Here is a 22,206-nt window from a genome sequence, read left to right as displayed (position 1 = left end):
CCCCCCCCGCCTTTCTTGTTGTTATTTTATGCTCTCTCACCAGCTTTGCTTGGCTCGCTGTCTGGGGTGGTGCCAGAGGCTCCGATCGGGGAAGGGGAGGTGGTGGGGGGCACAGCGTGAGGTTTATCCCCATCTTGAGGGCGACTCTTAGAGGTCTCGATGCCTTTGACCCTCCTGGCATGGCGGTTTCCTTTGTAATGAGCTTCTGCTTGGCTCTAAAAGAGAACATGGAAAAGATGCGTTAATGGTGTCGCTCCAACACCAACAGGGGAATAAAGCACTGAAGGCTAGGTTTTACACACACACACACACACACACACACACACACACACACACACACACACACACACACACACACACACACACACACACACACGTAGTGTATGTCATTATGATGGCATGTTATTCAATACGCTCTGGACACCAGAGCTATTGACAGCAGGTGGGTTTACATGGATGGATGGATGGATTACGTGCCTGGGAACAAAAATATTTATCGATGCTTTGAGGGTTTCATCCTGGACACGTCTGGTCCTCTTGGTACCATAACGTCAGGTCTCAAAAATAATAGTTATTTAAGATACAATCATTATGAGTCCAACAGTTCAAAGTTCTGAAACTTCACCCTCGTAGTCCAAATGTCCAACTTTCATTACTCCAGTCACGGTGACAGATATGTTGAAGGTGACTGACCTAAAGTTCAGCAGGATGCCATACCATCTGCCTTCATGGGAAGCTCAAAATTCCCACATAGACGATACCATTAAGCTTAACCCATATACACACGTACATTATTACAGTATACATGTTCAGCATGAGGCTAGCATACCAACAACAATGTAAATATTGTGATCTCCCTCAGCTGCTCAGACTTGCTGCTCTGTGGAGCGATCCCTATCTAAATATACATGCTAGCAGACAGTAAAGCATGTCTGTATTATCTCAGAACGTAAAAAAAAGAGGCTGCAGACTCTGAGTCTGGAAGATTTTAGAGATGGGACACTGTCCTCTATTCCAGGAAGTGTAAACAAGCTGGCTCAGATATCTCATACAAGAGATTGTGCAATTTATCCAGCGATGAAAAGCTAGGTACCTGTGGTAATGCTAATGTGTTTGTTCAGAGTGTAAACAACAGCGGTGAGTCATTTATAAGGAGGCAACATGGGTGGGGGGTGTTAGTGTCTCTACACTGTGTATGTTAGTGTGTCTGCCCTATGGTATTTGAGTCGCTGACAACATGGTGGATGAGATGCAGGGCTGCTATGCTTAGCTGTCATCAGCGAGCTACCATCATAGCTCATGGTAGCAAAAGAATAATTAGCACAAACTTAGAGGGCTGAAGCATTCTCACAGAACTTTATTTGATCCGATTACCAAAAAAAAGGTTCTTTGCTGCCATGTGATGATCCGAGTTGACGGTTCTTCCCATGTACCCACTGCCTGAATCATATTTATGTCAAGAGGTGAATGATGAACATGATAATTAAGTGGGGGATTAAAGTGAGTCGCCAGGGACAGATATGTCCTCTGAGGAGTGTGTGGCAGCTGCCACAGGTGCTGAAAGTCTTGAATAATTTGACGGCAGTACAATGACCGCAAGCTCATCAGGGGGAATACACCGAACTGGTTTCAAATGTTGGCTGAACATGTGTCCCCAATGGCATCCGGGATGGAAGTTGGTCCGGTAAACCAGCCACAATTGCTCTACTGACTTAGATCACGTGTTTTTTTGGATAACGTAAAGATAAATTGCTCACTCAATATGGATTAGCCCACCCTGAGCAACTGTAGCTTATTAAAGCGGCCTGAAGGAGCTGCTGGGGTAAAGCCTGCAGAGCGAGGTGGAGAGGGTGGGTGGGTGGATCTGAGCGGTGCAGAGAGAATGATCCGGAGATGAAAGAGGGAATAAGGGGAGGTAGAACAGTGTAATGACCGTGCATGGCCTGGAAAGAGATCAACTTGTATCCAGGATGTCAGTGCCAAGAGAAGAAAGGGAATCAAAGGAGGAACAAATTCTGGAGCTGTTAGGTGCTGGGGAGAGTTTTACTGAGAATAATAAAAGAGGGAAATCTGAGAGAGAGGCAGAGGGAACGAGAGAGAGAGAGAGAGAGAGAGAGAGAGAGAGAGAGAGAGAGAAGGCTGCAGGGTCTCAACTGAACAGCAATTCCCAGCATGGTTATCATCCTGGTAGGAAAACCAGGATGTTAAAGTAGAGCTACGGCTGGAGGCAAAATCCAGGAAAAGCAAAAAAGCAAGTTAATGTCACAGCAAAAACTGATAAGAGTGGGATAACACTGAGCAGGGAGGAGGAAGTTAAAAACAGGAGAGAGGAGGAGGTAAAGGGGATGCATATCAACCAGGGTTTGCTGCAGCAGCTGCGACGCTGGTCAATGCAGCGTGACAGAGCCTGTGATGTCAATAATGCAGCACGCCACCAAGGTTATTCTGCATAAAGCTGCGTTTAAAACCTCACGCCAGGATGCTGCACAAGGGCAGCAAGACACCCTCCCCCAGCTCCCCCCCATCCTCTCTCTCCCCCCATTCAAGTCTCATCCCTCTTTCCCAAGATGCACTGGGGCTGTCAGAGCCAGACGCTAATCCATGTCCTTGACGAATGCATCTTATAATAAGTCGTGGCAGGAAATTTGGGCATTTTCCACACTGTAAATAATGCAGATGGAGGGAAGGAGGAGATCCAGTTGGAGGCAGAGTGAGAGAGGATGAGAAGAGAGAGAGAGCAGCAGGGGGAAAGATCAAAAAGGACAAATGAATGACGGCAAAATGATGCGCGAAACGAGGGGGAAATAAGGGGGAGCAGGAAGTCAAAAACGCTGGCTCTGTTTCTAAGTCCAAATCGTGCCTTTGCAATTGAGTTAATCATATCAAATCAGAGGAAAAATATCTCCTCAGAGGCCAGATTCAATATTCACAGAGGAATATTAATGCTGACTGGACTTTAGGTGTCACACCACGGCAACACGGGCAGAAGTTTGACAGCATTGGACTAATGCTGCTTGGTTTTTCTGTCTTGTGTCCACGGTGGAGAGAAGAGTGGCGCTAATGGAGGCAGAACGTGCACAGAACAATGACGGAGACGGGGCTGCTAACATTTCCTGTCAGCTGGGAGCCAAACTCTGAGGAAAACCATCATTTATGCTACACTTTCTCATTAAAACAGCCCTGCCGGTGCTTGTGATGGTGCCTTCCTTGATGAATAGCAATTACAGTTTACAGCAGATACATTATTTGTCTTGATTTTTTTTCAAGTTCCAAAAAACATTTTACCCTCACTAAGAACACTGAAAACACGTTTGAGCCGGCCTCTTGCTAAATGATTCACAGTTTTAACGTCGCTGTGATCTGCTCAAAGACAGAGTATAGGCAGCAACATTCTGGGGATCGTGTCAGAAAAAGACAAATGGCCGATCACGACTCCAGCCGAACCACATGCTTGGCTACTCAAAACACGCTGTTTGTTTTGGTTGGTGATGTCGCTGAATCTGTTTGGTCTTTTCCTTCAAACTGTTACGTCCTCCCGACGCCGTGCTGCTCCAGCACCTCGTGAACATCGTGTCTACAGTCTACACTAATGTAATCTACTGGAATCCATCTTCTGCTGGTCTGAGGAATGTGTGTGTGTGTGTGTGTGTGTGTGGGGGGGGGGGGGTGTAGACAGAAAAGCTCGGTGGCTTACGTTCAATGCATAAATACTGTCTGTTCCTACCCTGATAATATTTGTTGTGGAACTCAGCCAAACTATCATGAATATAAATGTTGGGAGACTGCGTTGCTGATGTCATGCGCAGTCGGAGTTCCAGTATTGTGTTCCCGTTCATACAAACATGGCCCGACAGCCAATCAGGATGTTTTATCACATTCGCACGGCAAAAAATGATCCCTTTGCTTTGGCTTCACTCACTATTGCCCTTGTGTTCCCTTTTAAAGAGAAGACTTTGGTTTTGTTGAAGAAGCTGGTGTGTAAACTGCGTTAGCTTACTGTTCTTATGAAGACCCATATCAGGGAATTCTGCATGAAGCAAGATTACAGCCCAGTAGCTCCCCGACCACATGGAGGCCATGATTGTAGACCTGGAGAGTATATATAGGACTAATCCACTCCTTAATGTTGGGCATACGCCCTGTCATCTGCACCGCAATCACAGCCAAATTACACCCTGCAAATAAAGCCGTTTGGCGCTCACGCTGGCACATTTCTGCTATACACCAAAAAATGAAACAGTGACTCGGGATTTCATGTTCATTTGTCATCTCTGCAAGTTGCTCGTGGGTATGATGTGCCATTAAACTCCCATTATGAGTGCTGAAATAATCTGCACCAGATGGGCAGCCAGATGAAATCGCAACTCAGTTTATCTTTAAATTTCGAGCCCACTGGTGCCGCTGAACAACTAATCAGGATGGGTGAGAGCCGAACGCACTGGGTGCTGTAGCTCCACCTCTGGTCATCTAATACGGAGGATTCCTGATGGTTATTTATGGTGTGTCCGGTAATTATGGGGACATTTGTCAAATTTCTATTTATTATTTGTATAGGGTTAAATATGAGCTCTAACTTTGCCAGATGTGTCAGAAACAACGCCGATATGTATCGAGGCATTCTGAAAATGTATAGCTGGGGGACAAGTTGAAGGCCTGAGTGGCACATTTGAGCTTCACTGTTTTACCGTGAGCAAATGCAAAGGAATTTCACAAACACCTAAAAAAAAAGAAGCAAATTCTAAAGCTACTTTGTTCTACTCCTTTGAACTCTTAGCTAAATTCCAAAGGGGTCAAAGCTGAGACCACAGCCCCCGACAACAACACCCTTTGTGTCCCAAAGCGAGAAAATGGCACGTAGTCCTCCAGCACATTCCGTAACCGAAGGGAGAGAAAAAAGTGCATTATATGAAGAGCATAAGTACAAAAATGGCAAGATCCAGCACGTTTCCTGTGGGAAGAGACGGGAGTCCGCACATGTGCTGTACCTCTGAGTTGAACCGGATTTGGCAGACATTACAGGAGATGATGGGCCGCTTGGTCTTGATCAGTGGTACCCCGAAGGTGTGGTTTATGACGGCCTTCTGCACCGGGTCCATCTGACAGAACAATGAGAAGGAGACAGAAGAGCAAATGTGGGTGATTAACGTGCTTGTGTGAGATCCACTGTGAGGGGGTGGGGGGGTTAGAGCGAACATAAAACGCTGCTTCGTCTATAAACAGCATCAGTGTTTTCTTTAGCTCCGTGATTCACAAGCATTGGCCGGTGTCGACAACGTGTTGCTACAACTGGCACACTTGCCGCATCCAGCCAAAGCTTTTTAACCTGGCCCGTCCGCGGCTTCAGATATTCCCTCTCTTCTAATTGTTTCAGCTGAGGTCTCCATCACGTGTTGGCGTTAAGCCGCCTCGTATAAATTTAACTGACTGTCTTTAGCGGCTCTCTGTGGCTGCGGCTTAGCTGCCCACTTAAACTGTCCCAGACATGAAGGACCCTGCAAACACGCAGCTAGAATGACTCCCACCCGGTGATTTATACGTATACATCCAAGGAATTATCTTACAATAGGGCGTATCTATAATTAAAGGGTCCTATTGCTCTTTACTATGTGCTTTTGATTTATGCAGCAGTGAATGAACATTCCAGAGAGCAAAACACATTTTAGATTAATTCATTTGCCTCTTGCTGCACTTATTGTGCCATTTCTCCCAAGTCACCTCTCAGCCTCAGCGACCAAAGCGCTTCCATCTCAAAAGGCTCCAAAAGCCTTTTGCTAGGAGAGACGCGGAGAGAAGCGTGTGATTAAAACGAGCACTCTCATACTCTGAGAATTTTCTGCGCAGCCTTTGTTACTTGGCAACTCCAAAGAAAAGGGGGTAAACAGAGAGGGAAAGGAATAAGGAGGAGGCCGTAGTGTCGGCACGGCGCAGAAACGCACCATCTGGACGAGGGGATCGGCGAGCGTTGGGGAGAGGAAGTTGAATTGGTGTGGATGCACGGTGAAAGGTTAGGTTGGGGGGGTGGGAGGGTGGGGGTGAAGCAAAGGAGGGCCCAGGCCGGATATCCTCACATCCCACATTCTGGCTCTGCTTCCATGAGGTTACTGTGCAGATGCTCTCATGACTGTTAAATCGACCACTTTGTAGACCAAACGGAGTCGTGTCTTCAGGAGTCTGTGGTGGTGGTGGTGGGGGAGGGGGGCTATTAATTAGCTTTATGTTTATATTAGTGTCACACTCTCACAGCTCCCAGGAAAGCTTACCCTGGCAGAGCATGGTGGAGTAACACGTGTTTCCCTCCTCCGTCTCTTCAGAACTCTGGGTGTGGGTCAGCTATGATCCATTCCAGTTCTTTTTTTGAGCTATTAAAAACAGCCCAGCTGCCTCCAAGACTTTTTGGATGTCGGCTTACTCTCACTGAACCGCTTTCCAAAACATGTTTTCATGAAGAATCAGAAATGTGATGTAACCGAAAAAGGATTTTTTCAACTAGTTCATTATATTTTTAAAAATTGAAATGAAATTTTGACAGAGCAAACATATTTCAGACTGGCCTCTGAGTATAGTACACGTGGATAAAAACAACGTTATCTCAGAAGCTGGGACGAAACAAGTTTTGGACACGTCTGCCTTGAATGTTTGGACAGCTCTGGTGGAGGAAAAGAAGAAATTGAAAGTAGGTCCAAACACAACAGGGCCGGTTCATCACCCGGCTGCTGTCATTAAACTATATTCTAGCTACTGTGTCACAGACTCAGGTGCCAATTTTACAACTGCAACGACTTTCAACTGTAATTACCATGTTCTTACTGAACTCCATCCACTAGTTTAGGTTAAGATTATTCCTGGAATTGGAAAAAGGCTGGCATCTTCCAATGAGTAATGCTGTGACGTAGGGAAAGACATATGGAGTCAATTTTCTAAATGACTGGCAAGTATTGTTCACGGGGAGGTGATTTACAGTGACATGAGACTATTAGAAACGGCAGGTGCAGAACACAAAAGCAGTACGCAAACGCAAAATTGGAAGTTCTTGCTGTTAGCTTGCTAAACTACACACATTACCATTGTTGTATATATAAAAAACAAAAACAAATACCATATATATATTTATGTGTGTATAAATATGCATAAAAAGTCTGCCTTTTACCAAACATGCACCCAAACATTCCACCTACTAGTGCTTCTCCTTCATTATATCTCTAAAAAACATTCTTGACTTTCTGTTTGACTGTTGTTGGAAGGAATAAGACTGCAGGAAGTCCTGCACCGTGGCTCTTAGTGGGAGCGCTCTGGCACCCACATTAAAGTCTGCGTGCACCAGATAAAAACACACTTTAAAGTTCTACCACGGTGGAGAAATTTGTGCCAAGTCTTTTTTTTTTTCCAGCAAAGAAGCTCTGAGGCTTCACGCACTCACCTTCTTCTCCTCCGTGTGGGACTGGAGCTGCATTGGTCCCCCAGTGTGTGCGCTGCAGGCTGAGGTGTACGTTTGGGTCTCAGCATCAGCGTGACAGTGCGCTGCAGCGTCCTCACTCATTCAGCCTCCTGTCTGGCTGCTGAAACTCTCCCTCTCTTTGTCACGAGCACTTGCGCCTAGTGATGCATTGCGGGCAGATGTTCGTATTTCCTCTTTCTCCTCCTTTACACTCCCTGCACCCTCTGAAATGCTGAAAAGTGAAGCTCTGCGTGCTGCCTCAAACCTTTGACTCGGCCTCCTTTTCAGTCAAAAACATGTCATCCTACAAGTGCCTGGCCTCCTCCACGCTCCTCGCTGCTCTCTCTGCTTCATCCTTCCCTGCATTCCCTTCATGCTGCTCTCCAGTTTTCTCCTCCCCTTCTCACTCTCTCCCGCTCCCCCCCCCCCCCGTCTTCGCAGATACCCGATCTGTCCAGATGCATTGGAGCTTGTGCGTCCTCCTCCTGCTCGACCCAGCACACCCTGCCCCAAGTTCAAACCGTATGATTTTACGGTTCAACCACCGGCCACTTTGTGGTTTGCGCGGCCGTCCGCGTGAACGAGCCTGGCCATTACTCTCCTCTACCGTGTCTGGAAAATAGTTGTCATTCCTTTAAAGTGACATCAGCAGAGTGATATCTGAAACAACCCCGTGAGGAGCAGAACAAAAGGAAAATCCCCTAAATAGCTGCTGTGAAGCAGTGAAGTTTAATATTTCAGTTCTTTATGTATTATGTATTTGTGTTGTTAGCTAACAGATTGTGACTGTCTTAGTGTCCAACAGCTGATTGACTTTTTATTGACCTTTCTTCTGATGCATTACTCTTTTATCTCCTACTAAGTACTGTGAAATAAACATTGCTTAAAATCGTGCAAAGAAATTTCAGATTTGTTGGAATATGCAGGATCAGGAATGCACGAATATTTGTCTTTCTAATAGCTAGAATGGCTTTTGTTCTTGTGATTTCTATTCACGTCGTTCTGGGGAAAAAAACAAACGGGTCATGAAAGGTGGTTGCTGAGAGCGTGCGTGTGCATGATTAGGCACTATTTCTGCTTAAGAATTCCTGACTTAGCAGCCCTAGAAGGTACGCCTCGATGCAAGCAGAATCTGTATCGTCTGCTGGAGATAAATAATTTGGCCTCATCACTGTCTCACAAGTGCACTGTATGAGACAGGCAGGACCAGGACAAATCACATTAGAGGAACAAATAAAGCAGTAGATGGTTGCAGGAAATGTAATTCCTTCGCTGGAGAGCTTGTAATCATGAGTGTGAGTCTCGTTAAGGCTGTACAATCTCAGCACGAAGCCCCCTTTACTGAAGGATGACTGGATGACCGACTGCTGCCGTGCTGCTAGGAAAAATGTCTCCGTCTTCCTGTGATTTTAGCTTACACTGATCTTCAGATGCTCCTTTGACCTTCCGATAAAAACACCTTCACTGTTATTAGCATGAACTAAAGCTGCATCTTTCTGTGCTGCATCTCCATAAAAACAACTTGACGGACTGTTTGTCCGTAATACAGTCAAGCGATGGGGTCAGAATGTCCTCTGAGTCTCTCCTATGGCCCCATCTCCTGGTCGCTGCGCTGCAGAACACCGCTCAGTGTCGGTAATCAGCGGCAGCAGATATTAACATTCAGAGCAGCCGGCTGATCTTCCAGGCAAACCTAACATTCCGAAGTGAAGGATGTGTGATGAAGGTGTAGGAGAGTAATACGGAGAGGGGGGAGGAAAGCTGCTGTAACACACAGCAAGAGGGGAAACTGAGTGCCTGCATCACCTCAATGGCTCTATTAGCTCACATCTGAGGGATGAACTGCAATGTAAACATCAGGAAAATGATGATTGTCTTGATGCGAGGGCAGTGGAGGCATATGAGAATGACGGGTCCATAAAAACATGTCTGAAAGCATCTGCTCAGCCAGCTGACATTCGGGATGTTGCTGCACGTCCCCGTGCTGAACCACCATCTTACTGTACGTGCAACGAAACCATAACAGCACACGCAAAGTTCACTGATTTTATATCCCACCAACAAAAGAATCCCATCCCTCATGGTGTCTTGGCATATTATGCTGAGATGGTGAAATGCTAAATGTCTCTGTGGTATTAATCGGCAGTCCCCAGGAACAGGAAGCTCCCTCTCAGTTAAAATAAATATTACATCAAACCGAGCGTTGCGTTTGAAGTGTACGGCCATAAAAGTGGTCTCAGAACTGCTGTTTCTTTTGCTTTAATGAGAGAAGAGTGTGTGCGAGATGGCAAAAAGACACAACACCAGGAGACTGCAGCATGCCAGCATCTGTTTGTTTGGTTGTTTGTTTGTTCTCACCGTATTGAAGTTGTGAAAGAGGCTCATGCTGTGTGGAGGAGGGGGGGTCTCCATGGGGAACTGCAGGAAGGACTTCATGTCCAGGTGGGGCTGGATCATAGTGGGGGTCCGCAGGAAAGTGGGTACCGCCGCTCCGGCCCGGTTTATGCCTCCTGCACCAGGAAAAACAGACAGAGTTCACATCATTCCTGTTACGCCCAAATCTGAAACAACAATCACAACTGCCTCCACAAAAAATGTAATTACTGTGTTTTTGTTGTGAAATTAAGTGTCCTATAACGATTGTTTGCTGTCAGTACCTGGAGGGGAGACTGAATTCATAAACGCACAATGAGCTATAATCGCACTGCAAAGCAATTATTGCTGTGCAGACGCAGCAAAGCTGGTGGCCCCCCCCCCCCGGGGGAGCGCGCAGCCCTTAAAATGGGATGCGAAACAGCATTTGGGACCTAAAGAACGCTCCCAATGATTGCTGAGAACAGATGTTACAAGACGACAACAGCACGGCGTCACAAAGTGGCGGTGATGCCGAGGCTTCGGTTAAGCTTTTCAGAACTGACAAAGTTTTTGATAATACTGGAATCATCAGCGTCGAGGCAGGAGGGGACTCCATCCATCCACCTGCCTGCTAGCCTCCTCCTCTCGTGGGAGATCTTTGCAGTTGGATGATAATGACGTTCATCCTAGCATGTGTTGCTTCATGACTAGAGCACAGCAGCTGCGCCTCTTGATGATGTCCAACTGTGGAGTAAATGAAGCAGAGTCTCACTCTTTCCATAGCTCATCTCTAGTTTGAAACACATACAATATGTTGTACGTGCGCACATGCACACACGCACACGCACACACACACACACGCAGCGTGCATCATCAAAGTTCAGTTGTCCCACCAAAGTATGCACGGCAGCCACAGTGCTGTAGAACATGACACCCTGTTCTCATCATTGCTCCCATTTGTCACCTCTTCCTCTCTCTCTCTCTTACACCCCCCACCCCCCCGTCTCTACTTTAACCTCTGTCAAGGATGATAGCGATTGGGCCCACACAGCAAAACTCAGCCTGAGCAAGCTCTCAGATTAAGCCTCTTAATATCAGCAACTGGATTTCTGCAGCTTTCAAATTCCCCCCCGAGACTTAAAGCTCCGTTGCTCTGCTTTTTGGGATTGCTTTAAGCTACTCTCTCTGAAACACATACACACACACACACACACACACACACACACACGCGCACACACACACACACACACACACACACACACACTCTGCATCCTCCATGCAAACCATGTTCTACCTGCATCCACACTTTTAGGGGGGGTGATTTGTGTCATGATGGGGGAACACGGCAGTGGCAGCGTGGTGTTAGCAGATGAATTCTCCAAAGAAAGAGAGAGAAAAGGGGAAAGAGAGAGAGGTAGACTGTTTGAAAGTGAAGCCCAGCTGGCATCCAGCTGTGCATCAAAGAGTGGGCCAGTGCCTTGCATCAACTCTGTAGACACTTGTAATTTTAATCTGCTGAGCAAACAAGTGTGAGCAAAACAAGAACAGGAAGTGTGAGTAAATGTTCAGAGTGCTCTGGGGAGTCCGACCATGCCATTTTTTCAGTTCAGATGAGCTCATCCGGGATTTTCTCCGCTCGGATGAGAGACGATTGCGGGCCCTGTAATGGTTTTCTCCTCCACCGCTCCCGCAGTGACTGATGGAGCCAACGCCTCCCTCGGGTATGCTCCGCTCAAAATGTTATTAATCCGCTGCGTTTTTACTGCCTTTGTCATGACGACACACTTGATAGATGGCCTGCGGGCTCGTGCCTGCCCTTCCGACTGTTTGTATACGTGTTTGTGCATGTTTGTGCTGCACAGAAGGAATGAACACCGGCTGAAGGTCCGACTGTGACGTCTACAGCTCCCGAGCGAGTCTGTACTTAAGACTACTTAAGGCCGTTGCTCTCAGCTGGGGTCTGTCAGGCAAACACAGACTGACATGGGAACGTAGAGTTCCCCTCCCACACTACAAATATGAACACCATAAATCAGTTTTGGAGGCAAGAGTGTGTGTCATGCTCATCAATTAAATGTGTGCCTCCTTTCTTCTCCCGGTGTATTTATTATTTTCGAATTCTCCTTGTGATCAATAAAGTAATTAACAAAAGCTCTCTCCTGGGACCACCTCACGGGGCGAATCCAATGAAATATAGCGGCTTTGCGATTGCACTTCCATTTTTAGAGTGCAGCTACTTGTACGTGATCCAGGCAAAGCCTCCTCATACAGGGAACATTAAACATGGTGTGCCCTATTAAACTTCAGTGTGTGTTATTCAGGAAACAGTCTGAAAGATTTAGATAAGTGTCCTTGACAAACCAGTCCAGTCCAGAAATTTACTGACGTGGAAATTTAGAAACCACAGCTTGAATAAAATGCAGATTTTATTACAGCTGTTGAAATTATTTGTGATAACTTGGGGAAAAAAGAATGATGGTGGGTGATGGAGCTGTTCATTTACTCCGTGTACTCTGGTTAAATTCCCTGAACCTTATCTGACTTCTGGAACCTGATTAGAATATCTGTGTGATGCAACAGGAGAGACGGGCCAATCTGGATGAGCCCAGGGGACTTGATCAGACATTTGGATGCAGTTTAATCCTCTGACATGCCAGGAATCCTACCCAGCTCATAGCTGCCATCATCAGGGCTCCTGAACAGCCCGCGGGGAACTTTCAGAGGACTGCGACCCTTTGGCTTTCATGGCTCCCTCTTGATTTTTGCATTTGGGCTTTGGTTTTAAAGACACAGAGTGAAGAGTTTTGCTGCAAGGTTTTGCTGCAAGGTTTAAAATACATAGGATGGAGGGGTGAAATCAGAGCAGGGAGAGAGCAATCAAAGGCAACAATGGAGGATTGCTGCTTTTTCTTTTTCTTTTTTAAATTGCCAGCGTGCATGGTGCTGATAAATCTGCCTCCGGCTACATACACACTTTCACATCCAACCACATGGTCCCAATTTTTATTTCTCAGAGTGACTCACTGATTTGTCTCTTTTTTTTGCTGGTTATTCCCTATTTGTCTGTCTAAGTGGTGGAATTGTCTCCCTTTCACATTAAAAAAAATCCCCACAATGTGCAAACCATAAAAATTCAGCAATACCTAATAAGCTTGGATTGTTTTTGCTGTAGCAAATCTTATCTTATCAAAGTATCCTTTGTTGATGTCTACGCTCCATGACAGGAAGCTTTCCCCAAATTCAGGCTAAGGGAGTCAACCCACGTCTTCACGTGAGCTAACAGGCACCGTAGGTTATGCCACACTTTTCAGCCTGTTCCCATGGGCACTGGGTGCATTCAGGAAAAAACAATTGGTGCAGGGGGGTTGGCACCAACCAAGCTGGACAAGCACAGATGTGACAGAGTCCTTGGCAGCTGAAGCGGAGAGTGGTGGTAACCGTCCAGCTGCCAAACTGCTTTCCTGCCAGGCTGTCGAGTGGGCACCTGTCCTCCACATGGGCCAGAGGGGGGGAATACCAGGACCCACTTAAGGTTCAGTTCTAGCCACACATCTGATGTTGGATATTACAAATGTGCTAATAATGATACTAACACCGTTAACACCCTGCAGCCTGATGCTTCACAGCATCACCGTTGGCTCACTGGATGACACAATGGGAAGGGTAATGTAGCAGAGTGCAGCCGATGGCTGGCCATCTTTCTTCCTCCATTTCTCTGACCAAGTCTGCCTCGCTTATGACTCACTCTTATTCGGTCCAGCTCTCCCTCATGATCAGCCTGATGTGTATTCTGTGCTGTACCCAGCTGTGCTCCGGCCTACAGCAATAGCCAATTCATTTCTGGAGCGAGGCAGCGTGATAGAGTGTAAGACACACAGGGCCCAAGAGGAGCCGAGAGAATGAAAATCTGGCCCCCTTCCACTTGGTATTCCATTTCTGTATGAGACCCAGTGGAACAGTGGGCCTCCCTTTCACCTGACCGCAAAGTGCAATCAGAAGAACCACAGGCCTGGCCAGAACCTTGGTTCAAAAAGGTAAAAAAAAAAAAAAGGCACAAACATAGTGGTTGGCATGATCTCATGCACGCACGTGTGTACGGTTGTAGAGAGGACGTTCCAGATGTTTCCGTTCCCCTGGATGAATATTATCCAGAGAGACACACGAAGAGCCTGTCAGATTTTTACAGGCCATGATAAGACACGCAACTGCTCCCATTGGTTTAGCGTGGACCTCGCGCCACTACCTTTACCTCATGACCTGCTGGCCAGGTCATGACTCTGGAGTGATAGACAGTGTCTTGAGCTGCTCTCCTTCATTTATCCTCCTGTCACGGAGAGCTTTAGTAGCAGTCGTCCTGCACACAGCCTCCTCTTTCTGTGGTGGGAACAACTTGGAAACATTCAGTTCAGAGGTGCTGATGCACTTCAGTTCTAGACTAATATAATGCCTGAAGACACATGATGTAGCTCTTAAACTATATTCATGACCAAGATTCTTACCTTTCCTGCCCCTAACCCTCGGCAGATTTGGCTCTGAATGGCCACAAGAGTGTGCTGCGGATCCCCTCTGAGCACCTGGAACTGCTTTTATTTGAATAGTTTATTCGTCCTCGCCTGTCTTGTGTTCTCTTAAGTTTTAGATTGTTGGGCAAGTTCAAAGATCCGTTTGAGTTACTGCCTGACATTCTTACTGCTATTTGATGAAAAAGAAAGCTGAAACTTTTCTGAACGTGTGTGGGGGGGGGGGGGGGGGGGGGGGGGGCAAAAATGATCATTTTAAAAGGACGGAAGTGCCAAGTTACATCTGAGGCAATACCTCTGTGTAAGTCTTAACATGTTCTTGTCCTTTATTCGCACACATTTGTACTAATATCTTTGTAAGGACTTTTATTGATGTAATACATAATTTAGCCCCTTACCCCAACCCTAACAAACACAAGTTAATACCTTATCCTAACCCTAACCCTAAACCAAGTCTACCCTTGAACTTGAAATCCAAGTTTCAGCCCTAAAACAGCTCTTCCAACAGCCAAAGATTCCCAAATTTGCCAGTCTAATGTGTATTCTGGTTCTAATACATATGCAACACATACGCAGACACTTTCACCAGTGTGCATAGCAAACATACTTGCCTCTGTACATTCTTTGCATCACTGGGAGGGCGTTATACTTTCCCCTCTAATTGTGGGTCTTTTGGATTTAACCCAACCTGCCAATTTGGAAAGTGGTAATTTCTGCTAATTTCATTGCATTGTAAGGTAAAGTACAGACTGCAGCATGTGTGGCATCAGGTCCTGGAAAAAAATGTCTAAGCATAACAACATGAGAGCCAGACTCATTTAAAACAGCTTCTAATCGGCAACCAAAGCTTCCACATCATATTATTCACATCTTTGCATAGAAAGTGTGGATTTTGTTGCTTGACAGCAGCAAACACTCAATAGTTAAACTGTGCAATATGATCAGAGCCGTCCATTTCAAGAGCGCTGTATGTTTTTAAGTACTTGCAGGATTTGGTGGTAATGACACCCCAGTGAGATAATATGACAGTGGCGTGCCCTAAAAAAGCCCCCCTAAACAATCTTACCTTGATCTATCCTGGGATTTAATTGCCCGTCTGTCTCTTTGGTAGACATAGAAGATTTTACTGGGGATTCCAAAACAGACAGGAGCTGGAGGAGGACATGTGATACATAAATGTTGAGCTGGAATTCAAGTGAAAACACTCTTCCTGTGGTATCGCTGCCTAAACTCAAAGACATGCAAATTATGCACACTCGAACTAGAAATGCGTGTCACAGGAGCAGATGCACACTCTTAATCCCTCCGATAAAGCTCCTGCCGGGTCCTCCTCTGCCAGGAACTCAACTTTGGAAGCTGTTGGCTTTTGTTACTTGTAAGGTTGAGGGAATGCGTGCTGATACAACAAACAAACACGGAGACGCGCCCACACACGGACAAGCACATGCATGCATACAGATCCTCTCTCCCCCTCGCTCGCTCTCCGGAGCAGATATTGACCTTCCCGATATGAAGATATGGCGTAAAGCTGCAATCAGCTTTGTAAAGCTGCAATCCTTTGGCACGGAGATTTCATTTCTTTACATCAGATCTGCGTTATTTGTCCATCTAAAGGTGAACCAGTGATATAGTGGTGCACCGCTCCCTCTGGTGTGAGGGCTGTTCTCTTTAAAGCAGCCAGGGCTCTGATGACAATGATAACAAATAGCCACATGCTGGGCTTCATGTTGCATCTTGCACCACCCATTTCAGGAGCGGATTAAAAAACATTAGGGAAATATGCAGGAGTTGGCCTTTTCTGCAGTCATGCTACATTCCAGTGTGATATTTATCTCTCTCGCAGCTACGCTCAGAAAGCATATAATTAAGCCTGAACTCAAAACGGTTTTTACCACGCGACGCTCGGCCAGCGAGCTCCCTATATCGGCGCGTTGACGGTGAGTATTTGTGCTGTTTTGAGGTCAGCAATGACAGACAAATGGCTGTCAGCGCTAATGGGAGGGGACAGCCGGGGACGACGGGGGCACGGAGAGAACAGCGTGGCTCAACACAGCCCCAACTGCGGAGACACAACATCGCTCCGACGGCGGCGCCGGGAGAAACGCAGAGATAGGAAACCAACTCCTGTGTACAGACGAGGGCCAAACGGTCAACGTGTTTTAAGCGGCTTCTTTTTTATGTAAAATGCACAAAAACGCCAGAGTTCCTCTCCAAAGGTACTGTAAGAATACCAACACCTTCAAAACCCAAATTCTCTGGTGACACCTCTCTTTCTCAGGTTTCCATCTTTTGAACGTATTGTCCCAATGACACCCCCCCCCCCCCCCCCCCCTTCCCCCATGGCTGTGGGCCAGTCAGTTTTGTAACATGATGACAGGACAGATATGCCGGCTTTGTCTGAAGGGGACGTCTCACCTGGTGAAAGACGAATCACCTCCACCTGTGCCGGGTCGAACACTATTACCCAACTTTGCTCCTCCCCTTTCTTCCCTCTTTGAGGTGGTCACGCACCCGCATGCAACAATGGCTGCAGACTTTATTCCCATGCAGCCAGTACAAGCCTGAGCCCTCAGATGTGTCTATCAGTCAGCCCCAAACAGGTGGATCAGCCCAAATATACTTCCTAGGATGGCAAACGGGAGGTGGGGGGCACATATTTTGAGTGCGATTAAACCCCCAGCACTGAGCGACAAGAGGATGAATGGGTTTGGGGGGGGTACCTGTATGCAACAAGAACCAGGCCTGCCGGTGCATTTCATTGACTTGTATTCCCCAAGGAGGGTAGAGGGCAATCTGCTATCAGCCTAATAGAGTGGGGGGAGGTGACTCCCTATGACAGCCGCTGCTTTTATTTCAACCCTGCAGCGCACCGTCTATGAATATGGAGCATCCCAACACACCCGCTTGTCCTCTAACACAGTTTATTCTGCTCATCCCTCAGCAGTCCAGTCGGGGAACAATCTTTTTAAGTGCCGGGGGGGCTACTGTGTCTTTAATGTCACTTGTCATTGGTGTGACCACAAGTGGCGCTTTTGTTTGAATCAGCATCACCTGGACACAATTGCAGATGGCGGTTGGGGGGCGGTGGGGTCGCCGCTGAGGGGTTTTAAAGGTTAAACTCTCAAATGAAACTGAAAATGCTGAGCTGAGACGTGATCGGCGATTTCCACAAATAAGGCGAAACAAGGATGCCTATTCCCTCGGCATCGCTCATTACGTGAAGGACGAAAAACCTCCTTGGAGTGGACCCGAACTCATCCGTCAAAGGGGAGAGCGCTCGCCTCACACACATTCTTCAGAGAGCTGCCGCTGCTTGTTTAAATACCTCCTTTACACACGCACGGACTCCAACCACATAAAGAAAGTCGATGTGTGACGTATGAAAGGATCTGTGAGCGTATTCTAATCACACTCTCATGGACAGAGCTCCTGCAGATCAAAAGAAGGCTCGGCGTTTGAGGAGCAACGCAAAGCAGCGTCGTAATTAGGATAACGAGGACATCAGACACTGAGCAATATGCTTGCTGAAAGGTGGATTACGTCAGAGGTGCCATCGTGTGTCCTCCCGGAGGCGTTCGGGGTAAACAGAAACGTTATTTCACAACACTTAGACAAACTCCAAGGTGTTTTTTTGACCGATGCCTCGCGCCGCATGTTCGATTTGATCAGGCATTAGCTTGTGGCAGCACGGCAACCACATGTCACATGACATCTAAACACCATCACCCTCCTTGAAGGTCGTGGTGACTTTTATGGCGGCCGATATCATCACATGGAGCATTCACAGTGCTGTTTGCTTCATTACCAGCTTTATTTCCAGTAGGTCACCAGACGCACAGGGAACAAAACCTTGAGGAATCAACTAATTGTTGGCTTCATCTGCCGACTCAGCTGCCAACGACTCTGTAAAATGGACGTCTGCTTATCTGCCACCGCTATTTTCTTGCACCGTGCTAACGTGTTGCCTCTCACTCAGCTGTGTGTGGATTAGAGATGCTAAACTGGCTAATTCAGTGGTGGAGCTGCAGCTCTCTCTGCAACGGCTGGCTCATTCAGCAGCTAATGCTGTCATTTTAATACAAGCGAGGCATCCAGGGCCGTGAGGCTCCGCTGCTGAGTCAGCATTTTCTGTGTTTTTGGAAGCAGTTTTGATTCAATTTGACAAAAATGTGGGTTTAAATAGATACATTTGTTTGTGATAATTGTTTTTTAAAAAGACTAAGAATGGTTGCTGTGCCTGGAAACATCACCCAGAAGTCTAATGTAGTGACAGGAGCTAGCCCACGCTAGCAGCCTGTGACTACATTAGGAGTTGAAACCAAAGAGGTGAGAGAAGCCTGGAATTCTGACTTAATCCCTTTTATTTCCCAATGATCAGTGAGGCAGCACCCTCACACAACCTTCGTGTCTCCCGCCTCCCTTGCACCGCCAGCGCAGGTAAATAAGTGGACAGCAACGTGGTGCTCGGTGAGTTTTCCTGCTCAGGCCTTATTGTTGCGATGATTTCTTTTTTAATGAGCAGTGACCCCCCTTCCCGCTGCCTCACAAAGGCCTGATTGAATCTGGCATTCCATTAGCATGTTGAAGAGGCCCGGCTTCATCTGTGAGCTGCTGACTGACAGTGGATATCATCTCTGTAATTGTGCCACGGAGCTGGAGCCTGGAGGGGGTGGGGCCGGGCGGGGGTGGATTAGGGCTTACGGGGGAGAATGCAGGAAAGACGGGAAGAACTGATGAAAAAAGCTGCTGGACCTCATGCAGAGAACACGGCCTCCTTTCCTTTAAACCACAGTCCGTCCATACGTTCATCAGAGTGGGAAGAGTTGCAGAGGTTAGCGATGTACTGAGCCATCTGTCAATCAACTCAACCTAATGAATTCTAAAATATCCACACCTATTACCCCCCCCGAAGAAGGAAAAGAAACCTTATGTGCTTCTCCTCGAAACGGTCGGAGGGTCAAGCAGAAGGTGATTGAGGCCACGATAAAAATCAGATCATGGTTTCATGTCTGGAGCTCTGAGGTGCGTCAAGTGATGGTAAACAGCTAAAGTAGTCTGATTTATCAGCCGACGCCTGTAATCTGGTTATGATAAATCAGATTAACCCACCTGGATTCCTACATAATCGCAACATGAGTGGAAGACGTGAACCTTCCAGGCTCCATCGCTCACCGTCGGTTCCCTCACAGCTCCTCTCTGGGTTCTCCTTCTCCTCCTCATCTCTTTTTGCGGCTCACTCCACCCCCCTAAACTCTTCCACTTCTCCATCGTCTGCAATGCTGAGCGTCTCCTCTGCAACTCCTCCGCTTCACCCCCCCCCCACCCGTCTATTTACTTCCACAACACCCCCCCCAACCCCTTCTTTTCCTTCCTCTCTCTCCATCTCTGCAGTGAACGGTAATTGAACAAACAGTGTTGGCGGAGAGCTGCAGAAAAGATGGTTATCCCGACTCCACACGCCGTGCATCCAAAATCGGGCCTCCGCCGCCCCTCCGCTCTCCTCTGCTCGGCCGTGACGCACATGTGGTCTCGCCGCATCTCCGTGTGCAGATTTGCCATGCCAGTGAGACCAGGTGAAGGCGCGAGATATCCGTATCCCAAATCTATTCCCGAACATGCAGCGTTCGGAATGCACGGCCGCCCAGACTCATTCTGCAGGCTGTTTTTATGGATCGTGAATATCTGCGGGTAAACAGACCGTTCCAGACCGCTGTGGTTGTTATCGGTTGCGGTTGTCATTTTCCAGGCAAGGTCACCATTTCCAATTCTGTTCCAAACCAGGAAACAAATTAGCTTCGCCGCCACACAGAAGTGACCCTTTTTTTTTTTTTTGGTCCGCAGTAACAGAAGGTGAGTAATTGCCAGTGTGGCTTCTGTGCAGAGAGAGTGTCTGTCATCTACTCCAGGTCTATTAATTCACACTAAAAAGGTTGGCTACCTGACCATCGCATGCACACACGCGCTCCCGTCTCCCCTGCGGGCGTTCTCTCCTCCATCAACACGCTGTGGACCCCCCCCCCCCCCCCCCCTCCTTCCCGTCCCCGTAGCACATTTACATGACATTATCGCTGAATTGCTGGAAAATTGTTTTCTGAGTAGCAACAATACAAATGCATTATTTGTGCCTGTGTGTTAGTGAGCGCCGTGACCCATTTAGGCTACATCATGCTGCCTGTCAGAAACACCATTTTACCAATGGCCTGTAAAATGGAGAATCGTATGGAGAAAGGAGAATCTGGATGTGTCCATTTTTATGATTATATAGGCTCCTTTTTACATGGTGTTCACACCTTTTGCCTTGGTTTCTCTAGAACCTGATACAAAGTGCTACTAAAAGATGATGTAAATTGGCTGTGTATGACTGTCTATATGTATGTGCTCACTCCTGTATGTCTGTGAGAGTGCATGTAATATACTCTTCATTTGTAGACAGACTTCTTTTTGACTCATTTAAATGCTCCCCTGGGCCTCCTGGCTGCTGCTCTGGGACTAGCATGCTAATCACAGAGCATGTTGGCACACATTGTCAGCCAGATTGATGTGTTTGTTTGAGTGGCGTGTCAGGGGGGAGTTACACACTGACTGACTGTGCGAAACCACTTTCTGCTAATCTTCTTAACAGCGACAGTGTCGTTCCCATGCTTCATGATTTGTTGGAATGCTCGCCGGGTCTAAAAGGGATGTTGAGATCCATCACCGTTCTATTCCCTCACACCGACGCTGCATCCGAATCAATGCAGCTGCTTTTGAAGAGGTTGTTTATCGCATGCAATTTTACTCCTCTAGTGTCCCTCTCCTGTCTGTCTGGGAGGAAATGTCTACATTTCTGGTACTAATGCTTCCCCGAGAGCAAATGTGCATGTTTAGGATCAGAGCTCTGGTTTCCAACCTTGAAAGTTCGACTAAAATAAGCATAATTTACAGCATCACCACCTGTAATTATGACTGTCTTCATGTACCTGAGGCTGCTGATGGTGTTGATGCTCCACTGCTGCTAAAGAGAGACGACCGTGACGCTATGCTGGCCCAACAGTCCATTACACCTCCTCCGGGTCATGTCTGCCGGTACAGTAAGTTTCAGGCTGCAGCAGGACAGGCCCGTCACACAGACGGTGTTATCACTGATTCTGTTGAAACTGGGGGAGCGAGGAAGCCGGAGAGAGTCAAAAGAGGGCAAAGAGCTGAGAAAATCAGGCTCTCTCACAGCAGTTTTGGCTAAGCTCCTCTGACAGTTCCCCATTTTTCTCTCTTTATGATTACATAAGAACGAGAGACGCAGCAGAAGAGAGAGAGCAGAGTGCCATGAAGACCCCCCCCCCCCCTTGTTCTGCACCATGCTCACACAACACCCCAGCTGCCAACGAGCTTTGTTTTATTTGCTTTTGCCAATTGTGCCCGATCCGCCGGGGGATATGAATCAGCGGAGAGCAGCGGTGCGTTTGGCAGTCGATAACGTTCTTGCCTCACCTTTACTCAGCGGCTCACAGCACATATGAAATGATAAAGAAGTTTCCCTGACACTCAAAGCTGCCACAAGAGTTCAGCACAGCCATGTTCAGGCAGACAAAATACAAAGCTCTGTCTCCAACATGGCCACAACAGTTTTACTACAAAACTGCACTTTAAAATTAGATTAGATTGGATTCATTTCTGCTAATTTGCTTTTCAAAGCATTTTCCAAGCAAAGTCATTTTGGAAACTGGAAAAACTGAATTTAGAAAAGCGCCTGGTCACCAGACTGATGACCTCTCTCAGGTCTATTTCTGCCTCACCCGATGACCAGGGCAATACATCTGTAGCACTACAGACACGGTAAACATCAAACATGGAAAAAGCTAAAGCTAATTATGTAGCCATACACTTCCTGCTCCATCCCGTCGGCCAGCCTGTCCTGTT

The 22,206-nt window shown here is 47.1% G+C and overlaps 1 protein-coding gene across 4 annotated transcripts in view; it reads right to left on the bottom strand.

Annotated features, from left to right (window-relative positions):
- Window positions 1-22,206, bottom strand: part of znf385a (zinc finger protein 385A) — a 47,128-nt gene that overhangs the window by 12,041 nt on the left and 12,881 nt on the right. For 2 of the 4 annotated variants that reach the window (XM_029833820.1, XM_029833821.1), the window contains exons 2-4: window positions 9,794-9,945; window positions 4,986-5,096; window positions 41-215 (exon numbers count right to left, since the gene is read on the bottom strand). In XM_029833820.1, the coding sequence (XP_029689680.1) occupies window positions 41-215; window positions 4,986-5,096; window positions 9,794-9,945 (438 nt within the window). Of the gene's footprint in view, window positions 1-40; window positions 216-4,985; window positions 5,097-7,417; window positions 7,815-9,793; window positions 9,946-15,376; window positions 15,664-22,206 lie in introns of those variants that run through there. The other 2 variants (XM_029833819.1, XM_029833822.1) reach the window with 2 other exon arrangements.

The sequence above is a fragment of the Takifugu rubripes genome, chromosome 3 (assembly GCF_901000725.2).
Source record: "Takifugu rubripes chromosome 3, fTakRub1.2, whole genome shotgun sequence".
Classification (NCBI taxonomy): Eukaryota; Metazoa; Chordata; class Actinopteri; order Tetraodontiformes; family Tetraodontidae; genus Takifugu; species Takifugu rubripes.
This window is presented reverse-complemented; position numbering and strand designations above follow the sequence as displayed.